Source organism: Urtica dioica, chromosome 8 (genome assembly GCF_054948205.1).
Source record: "Urtica dioica subsp. dioica isolate 48M chromosome 8, U.dioica_male_clone48M_v1_H2, whole genome shotgun sequence".
Lineage (NCBI taxonomy): Eukaryota > Viridiplantae > Streptophyta > Magnoliopsida > Rosales > Urticaceae > Urtica > Urtica dioica.
This window is the reverse complement of record NC_142763.1, coordinates 37,572,311-37,587,432: the sequence shown is the minus strand read 5'-3', so window position 1 is coordinate 37,587,432 and position 15,122 is coordinate 37,572,311. Positions and strand designations below refer to the sequence as shown.

Genomic DNA, 15,122 nt, shown 5'->3' with positions numbered 1-15,122 from the left:
CGTCTTCGCTCAAGACATTGTCGCCCATTACCTCCATTGATCTTTGGATCATATCCAACGGATCCTTCCTGTCGACGGCGTCGCTTTGGATATCTCGTAATTGCAGCTTCATGTTGTAGCTACAAAGGACGAGTTCCTCAAGTCTCTTATACGCCAGTCGGTTTCGCTGCTCAGTGTGGACAAGTGCAAACGTGCTCCAATTTCGCTCGCATGCCGATGATGATGCGGTCTGATAAAGGATTCTCATCGCCGACTTTCTCAATGTGGGGGTTTGAATTCCAAACATTGCCCACCATTCTCCTAAGAAAATGAAGAAACTCTGTAAATATGAAACTATGATATGAACATCGGGAATAAAAAATAGTTCTTACCGGAAGCCATCTTCGTGTAAAAATTTACGCCAGACCCAGAAGAAGAACGGCCCCAACATCCTCTTCACGCCAGACCCAGAAGAAGAACCCGGAGGCGGAGCGGCTTGAGACCAGCGTAGTTTCAGGGTTCCATCTTCTAATTTGTAAAAATATTTAATTAAAATAACGTATTAGGTGCGACATGTTGCACCTAATACTCGTTTATTGATATTTTCTAAAGCCAAATAGGTACGACTTCGGGTGCGACAGGTTGCACCTAAAAGTGTCGCACCTAATATGCAACACTTTTAGGTGCGACATGTCGCACCCGAAGCCTTTAGCGACGGACTATTGGGTGCAACAATGTGTTCTAAAGTCGCACCCGAAAAACTTTCGGGTGCGACATTCTGGGTATCGGGTGCGACTTTCGTCGCACCCGATGCCTATATTTGTAGTAGTGTGTTCGGTGATAAAGCACCTACTCAGGGGGACAAATACGTGTGGTGGAGAGCAATCCACTATCTCAATAATCAACTATCGAAATAAATCATAGGTGAGTTTTTTTTTTCGATCAATCCCTAATCTTTCTCAAATTTTGATAAGTTGGAGTATAATTAAATATCCGATATTTATCTGTCCATAAAAATCGAAATTAAAAAGATATTCTAGTTTCATTCGCGCATGAGGAAAGTAACTGAAGTAACACGAGTCTTTAACTCGTTTGAACAACTTCTTGCAATTTTAACTTAAACAATTGTTATAATTTATTTTGTCAAACTTAATTATGTCAAAGAGATCCAACACAATTGAAGAACCTCTATGCCTTAGTCTATTGAGGTATCTAAAATAGTTAGATTACAGTTATATAGCGAGAGAGTTTTATAACATACTAAAATTATATATATCGACATAATATGATAACGCGCTAGTTTATATAATATCAGTTTCTAAAATCTTCCCTAAAAAGAACTTTCAAAAATCTTATATATATGCACAACTTAGTGGAAAAAGTGTTTCCAATCTGCAATTCTATACATAATATCATTTGATAAACTATTTTTAAAAATGATTGTAATTTTTTGTAAAAGCAGGTTCATCGTAAAATTGATACGAATATAGAAAATGTCAAAAGATCGAGAATTGACAAAAATAAAGATGTAATATATTTGTCATGATTTATATTTAATGTAATTCATAATAATTATAAAATATTATTAGGCATATTAAATATAATATTCAAATGTGTGTTGATATATTGTTCTAAAATATCTATGATTTTTTGTTACATAAAAAAATTTGATAAGATTAGAATTAAATATTAAATCAGAGAATAAAAGTGCTAGGAAATATTATATATATATATCAAACGAAAAACTACATATTTCTAGAAGCATCAAAATATATTTTCAGCTTTCAAGTCAGAGACACTTTTCATGTTTTGAAAGAGTTTGTTTTGCGTAGCGCTAAAATAATTAATATGAAAAAAGCAAAAAACAATACAAATGTATATCTGAGATATTATGGAGGCGGATGTCATTATATAAAGTGCAATGTGCCCGATGAAGAGGAAATTCACTATATGAAAAGTAGTCAAAAGCAAGGTTTTAAATGTCGGAGAAATTCGCCGAAATTTCTCGGCGAAGTCGCTGTCGGAGCACTGACAACCGACAAAGACTTGTTTTTTCGTTTCGTCATATAATGTCGTTCGATTTTCGGGAAAACGACATGTCATTTCTCAATTAAATGACCGGTAAATTTCGACGTATAAAACCTTAAAAATCTCACCATTTTCGTCGCATAATCGGAGAAAATCGGAGAAAAAGAAAGAAAGAAAAGAGCGAAATTAGGGAAGAAGGTGATGTTGAAGATGGTGAAGACACCGGCGGGAAGAAACGAAAGTTGTTGTATTTGTGTTCTGGGCATCTCACAGATCTCTGGAGTGGAGGAGCTGCGCATGAAGACACACATAGGAGAAGATGGCTGAGTGGAGAAAAAAATTAAAAGCCATAACACTAGAACAAATAGAGATATCCTGTGCGATGACTGTCGCACCAAATGCCTCAAAAGTCCATTATTTGTACTCTGCATTTCGAGCCCATTAGATTAAATAAATAAAAAATAGTAAGCTCATTATTTGTACAAACAATACATAGCAGTCTTAAAGTCTCCATAGGACATCAAATTCTTAATTTCAGCCGGATCCAATAAACATCATAACATACATTTTTATACCAAACGGACTACTGACACATTATTCTTCAAAATTATAGATCTAAGCCCATTATTTGTACTCTGCATTTCGAAACTAATAAATATAATTAGCATAAATCTCAAATTTACAAGTTGAAAGATATATATATGTGTATATATATATATATATATAACATATTATGTAACATTATTTCCATTCGGTTTTCCATCGGCATGTCGGTTTTCCATGAAAAACAACATTTGAAAATGGTATGTCAATTGCATTTTTCCACTTTTTTTCCATTCGATTTTCTGTCTGCGAGTCGGTTTTCCGTAAATTAAGAGGCTCAAAACGGCGTCGAAAACGGCATTTGAAACCTTGGTAAAAAATACAACAATGGACTTATATAAACGATCTTCGCTTCAATACCCTTTTTTCTATCACTACATCTTCGCTTCAAAACCCTTTTTCTATCACTACTCGTGGATTCCAACACAGACTTCTCCTTAATTTGAAATCTCTTCATTTCCACTCTCAAACAATCTTGTAAGACAAAATATATGAGAAATAAAAGTGCGACAAGAGAGAATATATATATATATATATATATATATATATATAAAATGAAAAACTACATATTTTGAAAAAACTAAAATATATGTTTTTTGCTTTCTACTCAAAGACACTTTTGATAGAAGTTGTTTTGCGTAAACTAAAATAATAAATAGATTATGAAAAAAAAAATACAAATGTATATCTAATATATTATAGAGGCGGAATTATATAAAGAATTCTGAGGCACTCTTTCCTGAGATTTTTTATTTGAGTTCTCATTTAGAGACACCTGGGCGCTTGGAATACCACTTTGTTCCATTTCGGCTTATCAAAATTTTGGATGTAATGCCCTATATATATTTCAAGCGGACTCAATATATTTTAGAAGAAATTATATAAAATTGCTACGTACCTCTTTTAAAATTATAATCTTAACTCTCCAAATATCGGAAAAGTAACACACACACGCACACGCGCACGCGCACACACACGCGCGCGCGCGCGCGCACACATTATATATATATATATATATATATATATATATTCACATAATAGTTAAACGCATGCACCTAGTTTTAGCCTGAGCTACTAATTAGACAGTTATTTAGAAATTTAACATAGGGTCTAAAGCAACTATATGCGTAACGCTCCCATATATATTTAACTCAACTTAATATACTCAACTCAAAATAAAAAGTTCAAATGCATTAAATTAAATTAAATATGTAGAATTTTGTAACCGGGAATGTAGAGTCTAAATTGAGGTTTCTATATTTAGAATCAGAGCGGACGGTTCAGGATTGTTTAAAAAACTGGACCAACAAAATTAGTAAATACTGTTTTAGACCGGAGCAATAATTAAAAAAATCGGGTCTCCAAGTCAGTGCTTTTTGGCTTCTGCACACTGCAGGGCACTAAGGTCTTGCCTTTGAGCCCCAAGACATATTTTTTTCAGTTACTTTTATTAATATTCTCATTTTGTTTTTAAGGTTTTACAAAATAATATAAATTGATCATAAATTAAGCATCAATAAGTGCGGTTCACTAAATGATATTACATTAATAAAAAAAAAAAAAAAAACAGTACGGCCAAGTGATGTTTTTCTAGAAGTAAAAAAATAAAACCGAGTCTAAAACGGGCTTAATTGCGAATCGGTAGGCCTGATGATGTGCTAGTCTTGATTTTGATAATTAGGCTCAGCATATGATACTCGTTGTTGTCGACCCCATGCTCAGCCAGAGCCACCAAGGAAAGATCTCCGCCGAGAAGTTTCTGGACTCGGAGGAGGGCGTCGTTGTCAAGACCCATTTTGGCGATGTCGTCCCTCGTTATCTCAATTTCTAAACGCTTTCTTTTTTCGACCGACGCTTTAATCATTAAAACAAACGCAACACACGCTATGACCACGTACACGTGTTCGATCCAGTACAATATCTGTCTAATCTTCTTGTCCTTCTTCTCCGCCAGAGCCACCAAGGCGGGATCTCTATGGAGAACCAGTTCCCGGATTTTGAGGAGGGCGTCGGGTTCGAGTCCCAGTTTGGTGAGGTCGAGCTCCGTTATGATTCCCTTGTCGCACGTCACCCCCAGCCACTCGCATGGTGTCGAGTCCGTGGCGGCCGCCGCTGAGACCGAGAAGATGAAAACAACGACGGCGACGCTTGAGAGGAAGCAGTGACGGGTCATTGTTTTTTTTTTTTGTGGTATGTTCTAGGGTTTGGTTTGAACGGGAATTCCAATAATATATTTGGAGCGAGAGAGGAAACGATACAAGGAGTCTTATTACAGCTTTCTTTTGACCTACTCAATTCTCGTTTGACAACTAAGATATATATTCTGCCAATGGCATAAGATTTGGGTAATTTCGGATTACATATCCTGTGCCGATCTCCATTCTTCTCCAATATTTCGTTGTGTGCATATAATATTCTATTTTAATGTCAATACAATATTTATATGGCTAGTTCACTTTGGATCCTTATACAGAACACCAACACATAGATGGAAAGTTTCGCAAAGAAGGTAGTCAAATTAATTGGTAATTAATACTTAGTTTGTACATTTGAATTCGAACGAAATATAACCAACACCTTTATTATTATTTTTAGGGCCGGTTAAAGAACTAGCCAAAATGACACCCTTATTTTAAAATTATAGCCCAACTATTAACATATTTAGGAAAATAGCCAATTTATCATGACAACATTCCAATATTCCAATTATACCCTTAGGTTAATATTATTAACTATCATAGTAAATAATATTATCCATAACAAAAAAATTAGTAAATCTAATTAACAATAACAAAAATTACAGTAAATCTTATTTGTCGTAACAAGAATAACAGTAAATCTTATTTACCGTAACAAGAACAATAGTAAATCTTATTTACCGTAATAAGAACAATAGTAAATCTTATTTATCGTAACAAGAACAAAAGTAAATTTTATTTACCGTAACATTTTGTAGTTAATCTAACAGTAAATACGATTTACTAATTATTTCATATTAATAGTAAATCGTAATAACCATTGAGTAAATAATTCGTTTCTATGGTAAATATAACAGTAAATACGATTTACTAATTATTTCATATTAACAGTAAATCGTATTAACCATTAAGTAAATCATTCGTTTCTATGGTAAATATAACAGTAAATCCGATTTACTATATATTTATTAGAAAAAAACAGAAGACTGTGAAGGTTTCAATAAATAGTATGGTAAAAAAATTTAAAGGAGCAATGCCCTTTGTCCTGGTGAAATGAACACATGCTCAAAGATATTGATATTTGTTCATTCGACTACAGTCTAGAATACAAAATTACTTATTCATGTGAATACAAGATTACAGAAGTTAAAAGAACATTTTACAGAAAAGAATTTCCAAGACAAAAATCACAGAAACAGAAATAAAGGCAACATCTTTCTTACCCTTATATCACAAAACGATTCTTTTTTTCCTTTCTTCTGCTCCGCCGCATATTCACGAGCTCATCGGGCTTTCAATCTCATACCCTCTATCATCTCCTCCGTCGCTTCGATTATCTGCTTCGGAAGATCAACCTCCAATAAATCAAACCACTGTCCAAGTGTCATCTTCTCCAAATCAACCTCCTTCGAAACTGACCCGCCAACTAATTCGATCCCATCGGAGCTCTCAGAGACACCCCACTCTTCTTCGATCGACCAACCCTTCGAGCCGGCTCCAAATCCTTCGCGGCCGATTTCTCGACCACGGCACAACGCCTAGGGCTTCTCCGCCGAACCATACTCTCGGCTTCCCCGATCGCCACCGAGATCGAGGTCGCCTCGCCGATCTTAACGCAATCGCCGTCGCGGAGCTAGACTCCGGCGCCGGGAACGACGGTATCTCCGTTGAGGAAGGTTCCATGGGATGATTCGAGGTCCTGGAGAAGCCATTTCCCCTTCTCCGACTGGATGGAGAGGTGCTTTGAGGAGACGCCTGAGTCTTTGATGGCAAGAGTGTTGCCTCGGACGACAGACCGTCCTCTTCGGCGGCGATTTCGTCGTCACTGTCATCGAATCTCTCATGATTTCCAGCGAGATCGGGCAGAGAAAAAATGGAGGCCGTTTACGGTGAAGTTAGAGAAAATTGCATTTTTGGTACTACGTGTAATATTGCTTATTTAGCTAAATAAACTAATAGACTGGCTACTATTTTAATATCCCCTCTAACTATAGGCTAGTTATTAACAAATCTCTTATTTTTATTTTATTTTATAGTAAAAAATGAAGACTTTATTCATATCAAACACCCTTCAGATTTCAGCAATCAAGGAGTTCACCCCAAAATTGGCAATATCCCAACTAATCTATGATGTTGTAAAGTAGCCAAGTTTTTTTTTTTTAATTAGTTTTATTAGAAATTAGCCAAATTTTGTGTTTTTTAAGATTTTTAATTTCTTTATTCGGTTAGTAAACTTTGTGTTTTACTTTTTCATACGAGTTTTTCCATCTTTGAGTGCATATCCTTTATTGAGTTTTTATTTTTTTACTTTTTTTATTATCCTCTCCATTATTTTGAAAAGTTACTGATGTTGTTAAATAAATGTTGATTTGTTGTAGGGATGACAATTTCGTGTTCGTGTCGTAATCGTGTCGTGTTAATCGTGTTTGCATAAATAATTGCTATAATCAAATCCGACCATTTATTAATCGTGTTTGAAATCTAGATCCAAATCCGACCGTTTATTTTTTTTTTACAGATCCATAACCGTTTAATAGTCATGTTAAATGGGTATTTAATCGTGTTTTAACCGTGTTTAGACATTCGGACTCAATTAATTTAGATATAATCATAAAAAACATATTAGTCATGAGATTAGAATTGTCTTTTTTTTTACACTAACTTCTGATACATCAACACTGAGTCACGTGGCTAACTAATACTTTTGTTTTTCCTTTATTCTTTTCCTATTTTTTCACACACAAAATTTGGCAAAATATCAAAAAAAAAAAAAAAAAGGAGGGAAAATAATGAAGGGTAAAAGTAAACAAAATAGGTAGTTGAAATTTTATGGAGAATATGGAGGGAATGTTATGGAGGGATATCAAATCTAAATATTAGTCTAATTATTTATAGTTTCATGGAGAATATGGAGGGAATGTTATGGAAAGATATCAAATCTAAATATTAGTCTAATGTTATAGAGAATATGGAGGGAATGTTATGGAGGGAATGTTTTATTTGGATAAAAATTAGATATTGAATTTGAAAGCAAATAGAGGTAATAAGTCATTTTTACTATTATTGAAATCAAATAAAATTGAATACGATACGTTATTATGAGACTATAGTTATTGTGATAGTCAAATTTAAATTGTGATTGCTCGATATGAATTGAATTAAATTGAAATCAAATAAAATTGAATATGATACGTTATTATGATGCTATAGTTATTGTGATTGTGAATTGAAATCAAATAAATTGAATATGATACGTTATTGTGAGATGATAGTTATTGTGATTGTGCATTGAATTGAATTAAAATAAAATAAAATTGAATATGATACGTTATTAAGAGATGATAGTTATTATGATTGTGAATTGAATTGAATTAAAATCAAATAAAATTGAATATGATATGATAGTTATTGTGATTGTGAATTGTAATGGTTCGGTATGAATTGAATTGAATTGAAATAAAACAAAATTAAATATGATACGTTATTATGAGACTATGGTTATTGTGACTGTCAATTTTAAATTGTAATTTTTCAATATGAATTGAATTGAAATCCAATAAAATTGAATATGATACATTATTATGAGATGATAGTTATTGTGATTGTGAATTGAAATTGTTCGATATAAATTGAATTGAATTGAAATAAAATAAAATAAAATTGAATATGATACGTTGTTATGAGATAATAGTTATTGTAATTGTCAATTTTAAATTGTTATTTTTCAATATGAATTTAATTGAATTGAAATTCAATAAAATTGAATATGATACATTATTATGAAACTATAGTTATTGTGATTGTGAATCGTGATTGTTCGATATGAATTGAATTAAAACTGAAATAAAATAAAATTGAATTTAATACGTTATTATGATATTATAGTAATTTTGATTGCTCGAGTTAAGTCAATTGGTATACTATTGACTATATATTATCATACGTGAATTGATATTTATACGAATATACTTTATTTTATTATATCATATTTTCGAATATCAATTTTATGTTTATAATTATAATTTTATGTTTATAGTTATAAATTTATAATTTTACATATATAATATTAATCGTGTTTAAATGGATCGTAATCGTGTTATTACTCGTAATCGTGTTAATTGGATCATATTCGTGCAAGTCGTAATCGTGTTTCGTGTCGATCATTTAATAATCGTGTTAATCGGTTTTTTATCGTGTTACCGTAATCGTGTCGTTTTGAACCATTATTTAATCGTGTTAGCGTGTTCGATCCAATTAAGAACCGACTCATTTATTAAGATCCAATTCCGCTTTAAATCGTGTCGTAACCGTTTCGTGTTTCGTGTTCGGACCAAATTGCCACCCCTAATTTGTTGAGTGGCGCCACTACTCATCAAATTTGTTATTTTAGATCATATTCTTATTCATCGCTGCGAGAAATATAAAATTAATTATTTATTTGTTAAATTTGAAGCTAAATTTGAATGAGAAATTAGTGTTCGAAGTGTATTAAAAATACCAAACACATGTGCACCGTTGACACCGTCTAGTCAGACTGGCGAGCTGGACTCAGCTTTAGTTTTAAATCGTTTGTATCCAAATTATGAAGGTTGTGAATATTTTCATCTTAAATATTGTATATAGGGGAAATTAGTCCAGTAGCCCAAAAACTTCCATCTTTTTAAAAAACAGTCAAAGTTTCATTTTCTTAAGAAAATAGCTTACCAGAGCGAAGTAAATTAATTAACTTGTTAGGTTAAGTTAATTTACTTCGAAAAAATAGTCTTTCAAGCCAGAGTAAATTAATTAACTTAGTTAAGTTAATTAATTAATTTCGGTGTAGTAGAATATTTCCTTAATAATGATTGATAGATAAAAAATCGTAATCTTCCCTGTCCGCGAATCGACATCCGATCTTCTATTTATAGACGAGGCGGAGCTTCTTCGTTGAAGACACGTGCTTCTTGATCCGCTCTCCTCGTCAAGGGTGCAGTCGTCTCGGATCCGGCCTTCGCGGCGTGGTCTCCTCTTTGACTGACCGATTCTTCTGACCAGGCGGACGTGGTCGAGCTGAAAAGTGTGATTGGGCTTGGGTCGATCTGTCGAAATCGAACTAGGCTCAAAATTGATTCCGTGGGCCGATCTTCAAAATAGATACTGGGCTATGGTCGGGCGAAAGCCCATCCGAAATAAATGTTTTAAATAATTGAATTTTTATACCCCCACATATTGTTAGTCTTTTTCTTTGTAAATCAATAATTATTTCTATAGATTTATAACTAACTATGCAAGATAAAATTGATCAATTTATTATTAACGAACTTTTCAATTTTTTTAATATATTGATCTAAGGGCGGGCTAGGTAATCAGCCCAAACAGCCCCTATTTTAAAATTATAGCTCAACTATTAACATATTTAAGAAAGTAGCCAATTTGTTATAATAACATTCCAATAATACTCTTAAGAGTTATTATTAACTGTCAGAGTAAATAATATTAACGATGACAAGAAAAATAGTAAATTTCATTACCCATAACAAGAACAATAGTAAATCTTATTAACCGTAACAAGAACAACAGTAAATCTTATTAATTGTCATCTCTGCCGTCGGAGACGCCGGAATCCGATTTTCATCAAATTTTCAAACGACGAAATCTCAACCCTAGCCTCTTATCCGAATGCCGCCGTTAACTGGATCGCCTCCAACGTTGCTCCATTCTCCGTCGAGTCTCGCTCGTCTACGTCAAAAACGAGGTCTTGACATTCGGCGACGAAGCTCTCAAATCTCAGCTTCTTCCAACGATTTCAAAACTACTTGCGACCTTCAACGGTCGGATTGGTACAGCCGCGGGACTCGCTGATGTTCGAGATCATTTCCGGAGGAGGATCGTTACAGTTAATCGAATTAACTTTCACAGTTAATCCGATTAACTATCACTGCTAATATGCAGAATTGAACTTGCAACATTCGAACGTCCGGATCGGCGCAACCATGAGACTCGCCGATGTTCGAAATCATTTTCGGAAGAAGTTCGTCACAGTTAATCACATTAACCGTGATAGTTAATCGAGATTAACTGTATCAGTTAATCGAGATTAACTGTCAACAGTTAATCGGATTAATTGTCGAACAAAAAACCCTAGAATATGAAATCGCACCTCCACCGCCGCATGTACCGCCCCCTCCACCTTCGCCCGGTTCCTCCTCCATCAGCACGCCTTTACCAACACCTTCACCATCTCGAATTGCAACCGGAAGCCCATCGGCACGAGATTCGGCTGAGCTTCTTGCGAAGAGCTTGGAGACACTTGTTGACGAGACTCAAGACCAGTCCGTCAGAGAATTCCGACGCAGCTGTGGACGTTGCCATTTTTTCCGGTGAGGTTGTGGTCGTCTAGGATTTTGGCGTCGTGACGGTGATGGAGGTTTTTTGGTGGAGAGAAAAAGAGACAAGTGAGTGTTTGGAAGAGCGAAAGGAAATGGGTTAGAGTTAAGGGTATTTTAGGCTCATTAAAAATTCTTTGGCTAATTACTTAATAATATACCTCAAAAATTGGCTATTATTTTAAAAGACCTAAAATTAAGTGGCTATTTGTTAACAAATCTCTTGATCTAACCCTAATTATTTTTACACATTTTTTATTCAAATTTTAAGAAGCTATTTTCTGATTAGTTTTAGTAGTTACAATTATAAATTTGTTTCCGATTCAGTATGAATTGATTATTATTGCAGAACTATGTTGATTGCTGTTGTCGCACGAAAATGAACAACGATTTAAAGTTTTGGGCGGTTTGACCCAAGGTCGGACCAAGTGGCCGCACCCGAGCCAAGGTGTGAGCTCGAAAGTCTCGAGTTGGGTTTCCTCCAGTCGGATGGTTTCTCAGAGGAGAGAATGGGTGAATAGGGGGAGTGACCGTGCCTTTTGTGTACGCTGCCTACGTACCCGTGTGAATAGGGATCAAGTCGTAACATAGTTCAAGGCGTATGTAACGTTGTATGAGGCGCGGAGCCTGGGGTGCATGCTCGTAAGAGGAGACGTAGCGCCGAGTTTTTCCCGAGCGATATCTCAACTCTAGAATCGAGTCACCCGAGAGAGAATGGCGGGCGTGCAGGACGCGTAGGCGATTTTCTGTCGAAAATAGTGGACACGTCTAGTGTGCTAGATGCGTAGGGGATTTTCAGTGGAAAATCCTAGGAGCGCTTGGGCTCTAGATTAAGTGCTCAGTCAGAAGAAGCAACGCTCGAGAGTCCCCGGGAGCGTTTCGGAATCTCTGAGAGCGAGAAATCTTGTAGAGGGTGGTTTAAGCCAAAGATGGCATCCAGAGAAGCAAAGAGGAGTCTGAGAGTGACTTGGAATGAATGTGTCGAATAACCCTCACTTGGGGGATAGTTGGAGGGGCCTAAGAGGCCCTTAGGTCGTCCGTGTGGGATTGGAGAGCGCGCTCTCCTCAAAAAGAGGAGTAGCGTGGGTGCGCAGCGCACAGGGTGCTTTGTGTGGCGCACCATGTTCTCCGCGCGCGCGCTGATCCGAGGCACGCGCGGGGCGCTCTCCTCGGACGGCGCGCAGCCCACCTGGTGCAGTACGCGTCTTCTTGGCGTGGCGTGTGGTTCGCTCGTGCGCGTCCTCTTTAAAATTTGTCCCCATAAATTCTTTGCTCTGTCACTAGAAGCGGCGGTAATTGTTTTGAGGTGGTGACAGTAGCGGTAACATGCTTTAGTTTGGTCTTCTTGTTGTGGTTTAAGTGTGACATGCTTGGGATATTGTTACTGGGTTTGCATGAGAATTCTAAGAATATAATTGGAGGGAGTGAGGAAGAAGAGAGGTTAATATTATTTTAACAGAGGTCGGTTCAGCTATCTTTACCTCCTCAATGTGCTCTGACATACATATAAGCTAGATTTGGGTCATTTTTAACTGAACTTAATTGGCTGGTGAATAGAAACAACATGTTGCTCATCAGCGTAATTAAACAGCACAAGTCGAAGTCACTACGACTCATCCTTTCATTTTTGTTGCTGTTGGTATGTACAAGTGTTCAGCTACATATGGCTCAAAGGTATTAAAACAAATAATTAGATACCACAGCATAACCTGAGATATATAGAAATTATGCCAGTACTAGCGAACCAACGCTCAATTAATGCGAAGTGAAAGCCTGCATGCAGAGATACTAATGAGTAAAGAAGAGACGGCACATATCATAATGGCAGAAAAGGGCAATTGTTACTAACCGAGAAAACGTTGCAATGGCCAGGGTCAGCAAGGTGAGCGGTGAGATTGTAAATAGGGTCGTCGGTGCCGGTGTAGATAGCTTGGAAGCAGAAGCCAACGAAAGCGAGCATGGCGAGCCTGCCGTTCTTGATCTCCTTGGTGCGGAGGATCATGACGGGCTGGGGCGAGCCTCTGCCCCAGTTGAGCCAGTCGAACCAGAGGCCGCCCGGGTAGCCCACGTCAGGGGTGGGCTTGGTGTTGTTGGGCAGCGTGGGCTCGATGTCGACGCAGCCCGGGCTGACCATGTCGGCCCACCGACGCCCCTCCACCCACCCCATCAGCCCCATCTGAACAAAAAAGAGCGTGGCTTGGTCCGTGAAGTAGTCTTTGCTCCCCGCGTTGAACCAACTGAAGTCGTCGATGAATCTGAGCCTTTCGAGCCACTCCGGAACCAGGATCCCCACCACCGCCAGCATCGCCCATCTCCCGTGGATTAGCTCCGCCTGTGCGAACCATTTCAGAAGCTCCGGGTCCGACCCTATACAACCATATCTGCTTTAATATTCGTTTTAGGTTCCTGTAACAACGGTTTGCAATGTAGTGCTACGATAAAAATAAAAATAAAAAAGTCAAAAAATGGTCTGAACGGTCTAAAACGGCTCAAAATTGTTCGAAACCACACCGGACCAACCCAAACCAAACTAGAGAAAACTAGTTTAAACCGGACCAAGCCAGACCAGATCAAACCAGTGAAAACGGTTTTGTGACTAAAATGGTCCGGTCCGATTTTTTCACCAGTTTGAGATCGGACCAGACCAAGCATTGCCCTAATCCATACAACGAGACCATTCTTTTTCACGACCGATTAAAACCAGTGGTCGCGTTACCCAATCCGAGAGGGTCAAAGCCGAAGTCCCCGGGGAGACTGAAATAAAAACAAAGGTAAGAAGTCATTATTCCCAGATTGAATAATGCGAAAAAAAATGTAGAGAGGGATATATAGAGAAGAGGAAACCTGCCATCGAGCCATTCCGGGGGAGAACTGCCGGGGAACCACAGAGGTCTATCCGGCGGCAACGGCTCGCACACACTCGACACTCCTTTTGACGCATTCAATCTCCATCGAGTTTTGCTGCTGAGTAAGCCTTTCGTCACAGCTTTTCCTGATGCCAATCCTCCGTTCCCAACGCAGACTTTGTGTGACCTGCTTGGGATGCTTGACAGTACAGTGGAAGCCATTGCAGAGGCCATTTGTTTCTAAAACACTATGGGTGCTTCACCAACACATACTTCACGATAGATTGCTTTCATTATCAATTTTTTTTTTTTTTTTTTTTTACGTTTATCTGCTTCTCTCATTATTTGATTGTAGAAGGATAGGGTGCGACGTGACGTGGCATGAAAAATTAAAATTCCCAAAATCTCGTCTCATATCCCCGAATTTCACTCTCTCTCTCTCTGAAAAACAATTTTGAGGCGCTTCTCACGACCAATCTTGAAAATCGTTGTTATCTAATAAAGAAGAACACAGCTTTTTGGCATTCTTCATTATCAATGGACGGTAGGTTCGCGGTTTTGCCTTTTTTTTAAGCCTAAAAAAACCACAGTCACCATAGTCTCACGTCATTACCCCGCAATTTTTTTGACAATATGATATGATATAAAATCATTGAGCTTTAGTTTAGACTCTAAAGGGAGGGATGTGCTACAAAAGTTGTTTTATCTTATGTGCAAAGAGTAATCACCTCTGTTTTTTTAATATAAAAAAAAATCGAATAAAATTAGGGGTGGCAATTCGGGTCACGTGTCGTGTTCGTGTCGTGTCCTATTCGTTTTCATGTATTTTTTGACAGACCCAAACCCGACCCATTTATTAATCGTGTCTAGGAGCAAAACCCAAACCCGACCCACTATGTTTTTGCCAAACCCAGACCCAACCCATTAAGACCCATTTATTAATCGTGTCTTAATGGACCATGTAACCCACGAACCCACTTAGACTCACAAACTCATTTAGACCACTAAACCCGTTTGAACACGTGAATCGGTTTAGGCCCTTACACATGTTTATTTCAAAATATAAAAATTCTCTAAATCAAATTAATTAAAAAATTAGTCAT

The 15,122-nt window shown here is 37.0% G+C and overlaps 1 protein-coding gene and 1 pseudogene across 1 annotated transcript; both read right to left on the bottom strand.

Annotated features, from left to right (window-relative positions):
- Window positions 1–6,091: 6,091 nt before the first annotated feature.
- Window positions 6,092–11,159, bottom strand: LOC149389646 (uncharacterized; annotated as a pseudogene).
- Window positions 11,160–12,612: 1,453 nt separating this feature from the next.
- Window positions 12,613–14,341, bottom strand: LHCA6 (PSI type II chlorophyll a/b-binding protein (Lhca2*1)). The gene is made up of 4 exons (XM_089624430.1): window positions 14,018–14,341; window positions 13,890–13,927; window positions 13,023–13,540; window positions 12,613–12,946 (listed from the first exon to the last, which is right to left on the bottom strand). The coding sequence occupies exons 1-4, from the start codon at window positions 14,251–14,253 to the stop codon at window positions 12,929–12,931; spliced, it is 810 nt and encodes a 269-aa protein (XP_089480556.1). The 5' UTR covers window positions 14,254–14,341; the 3' UTR covers window positions 12,613–12,928.
- Between the last annotated feature and the right edge of the window lie 781 nt (window positions 14,342–15,122).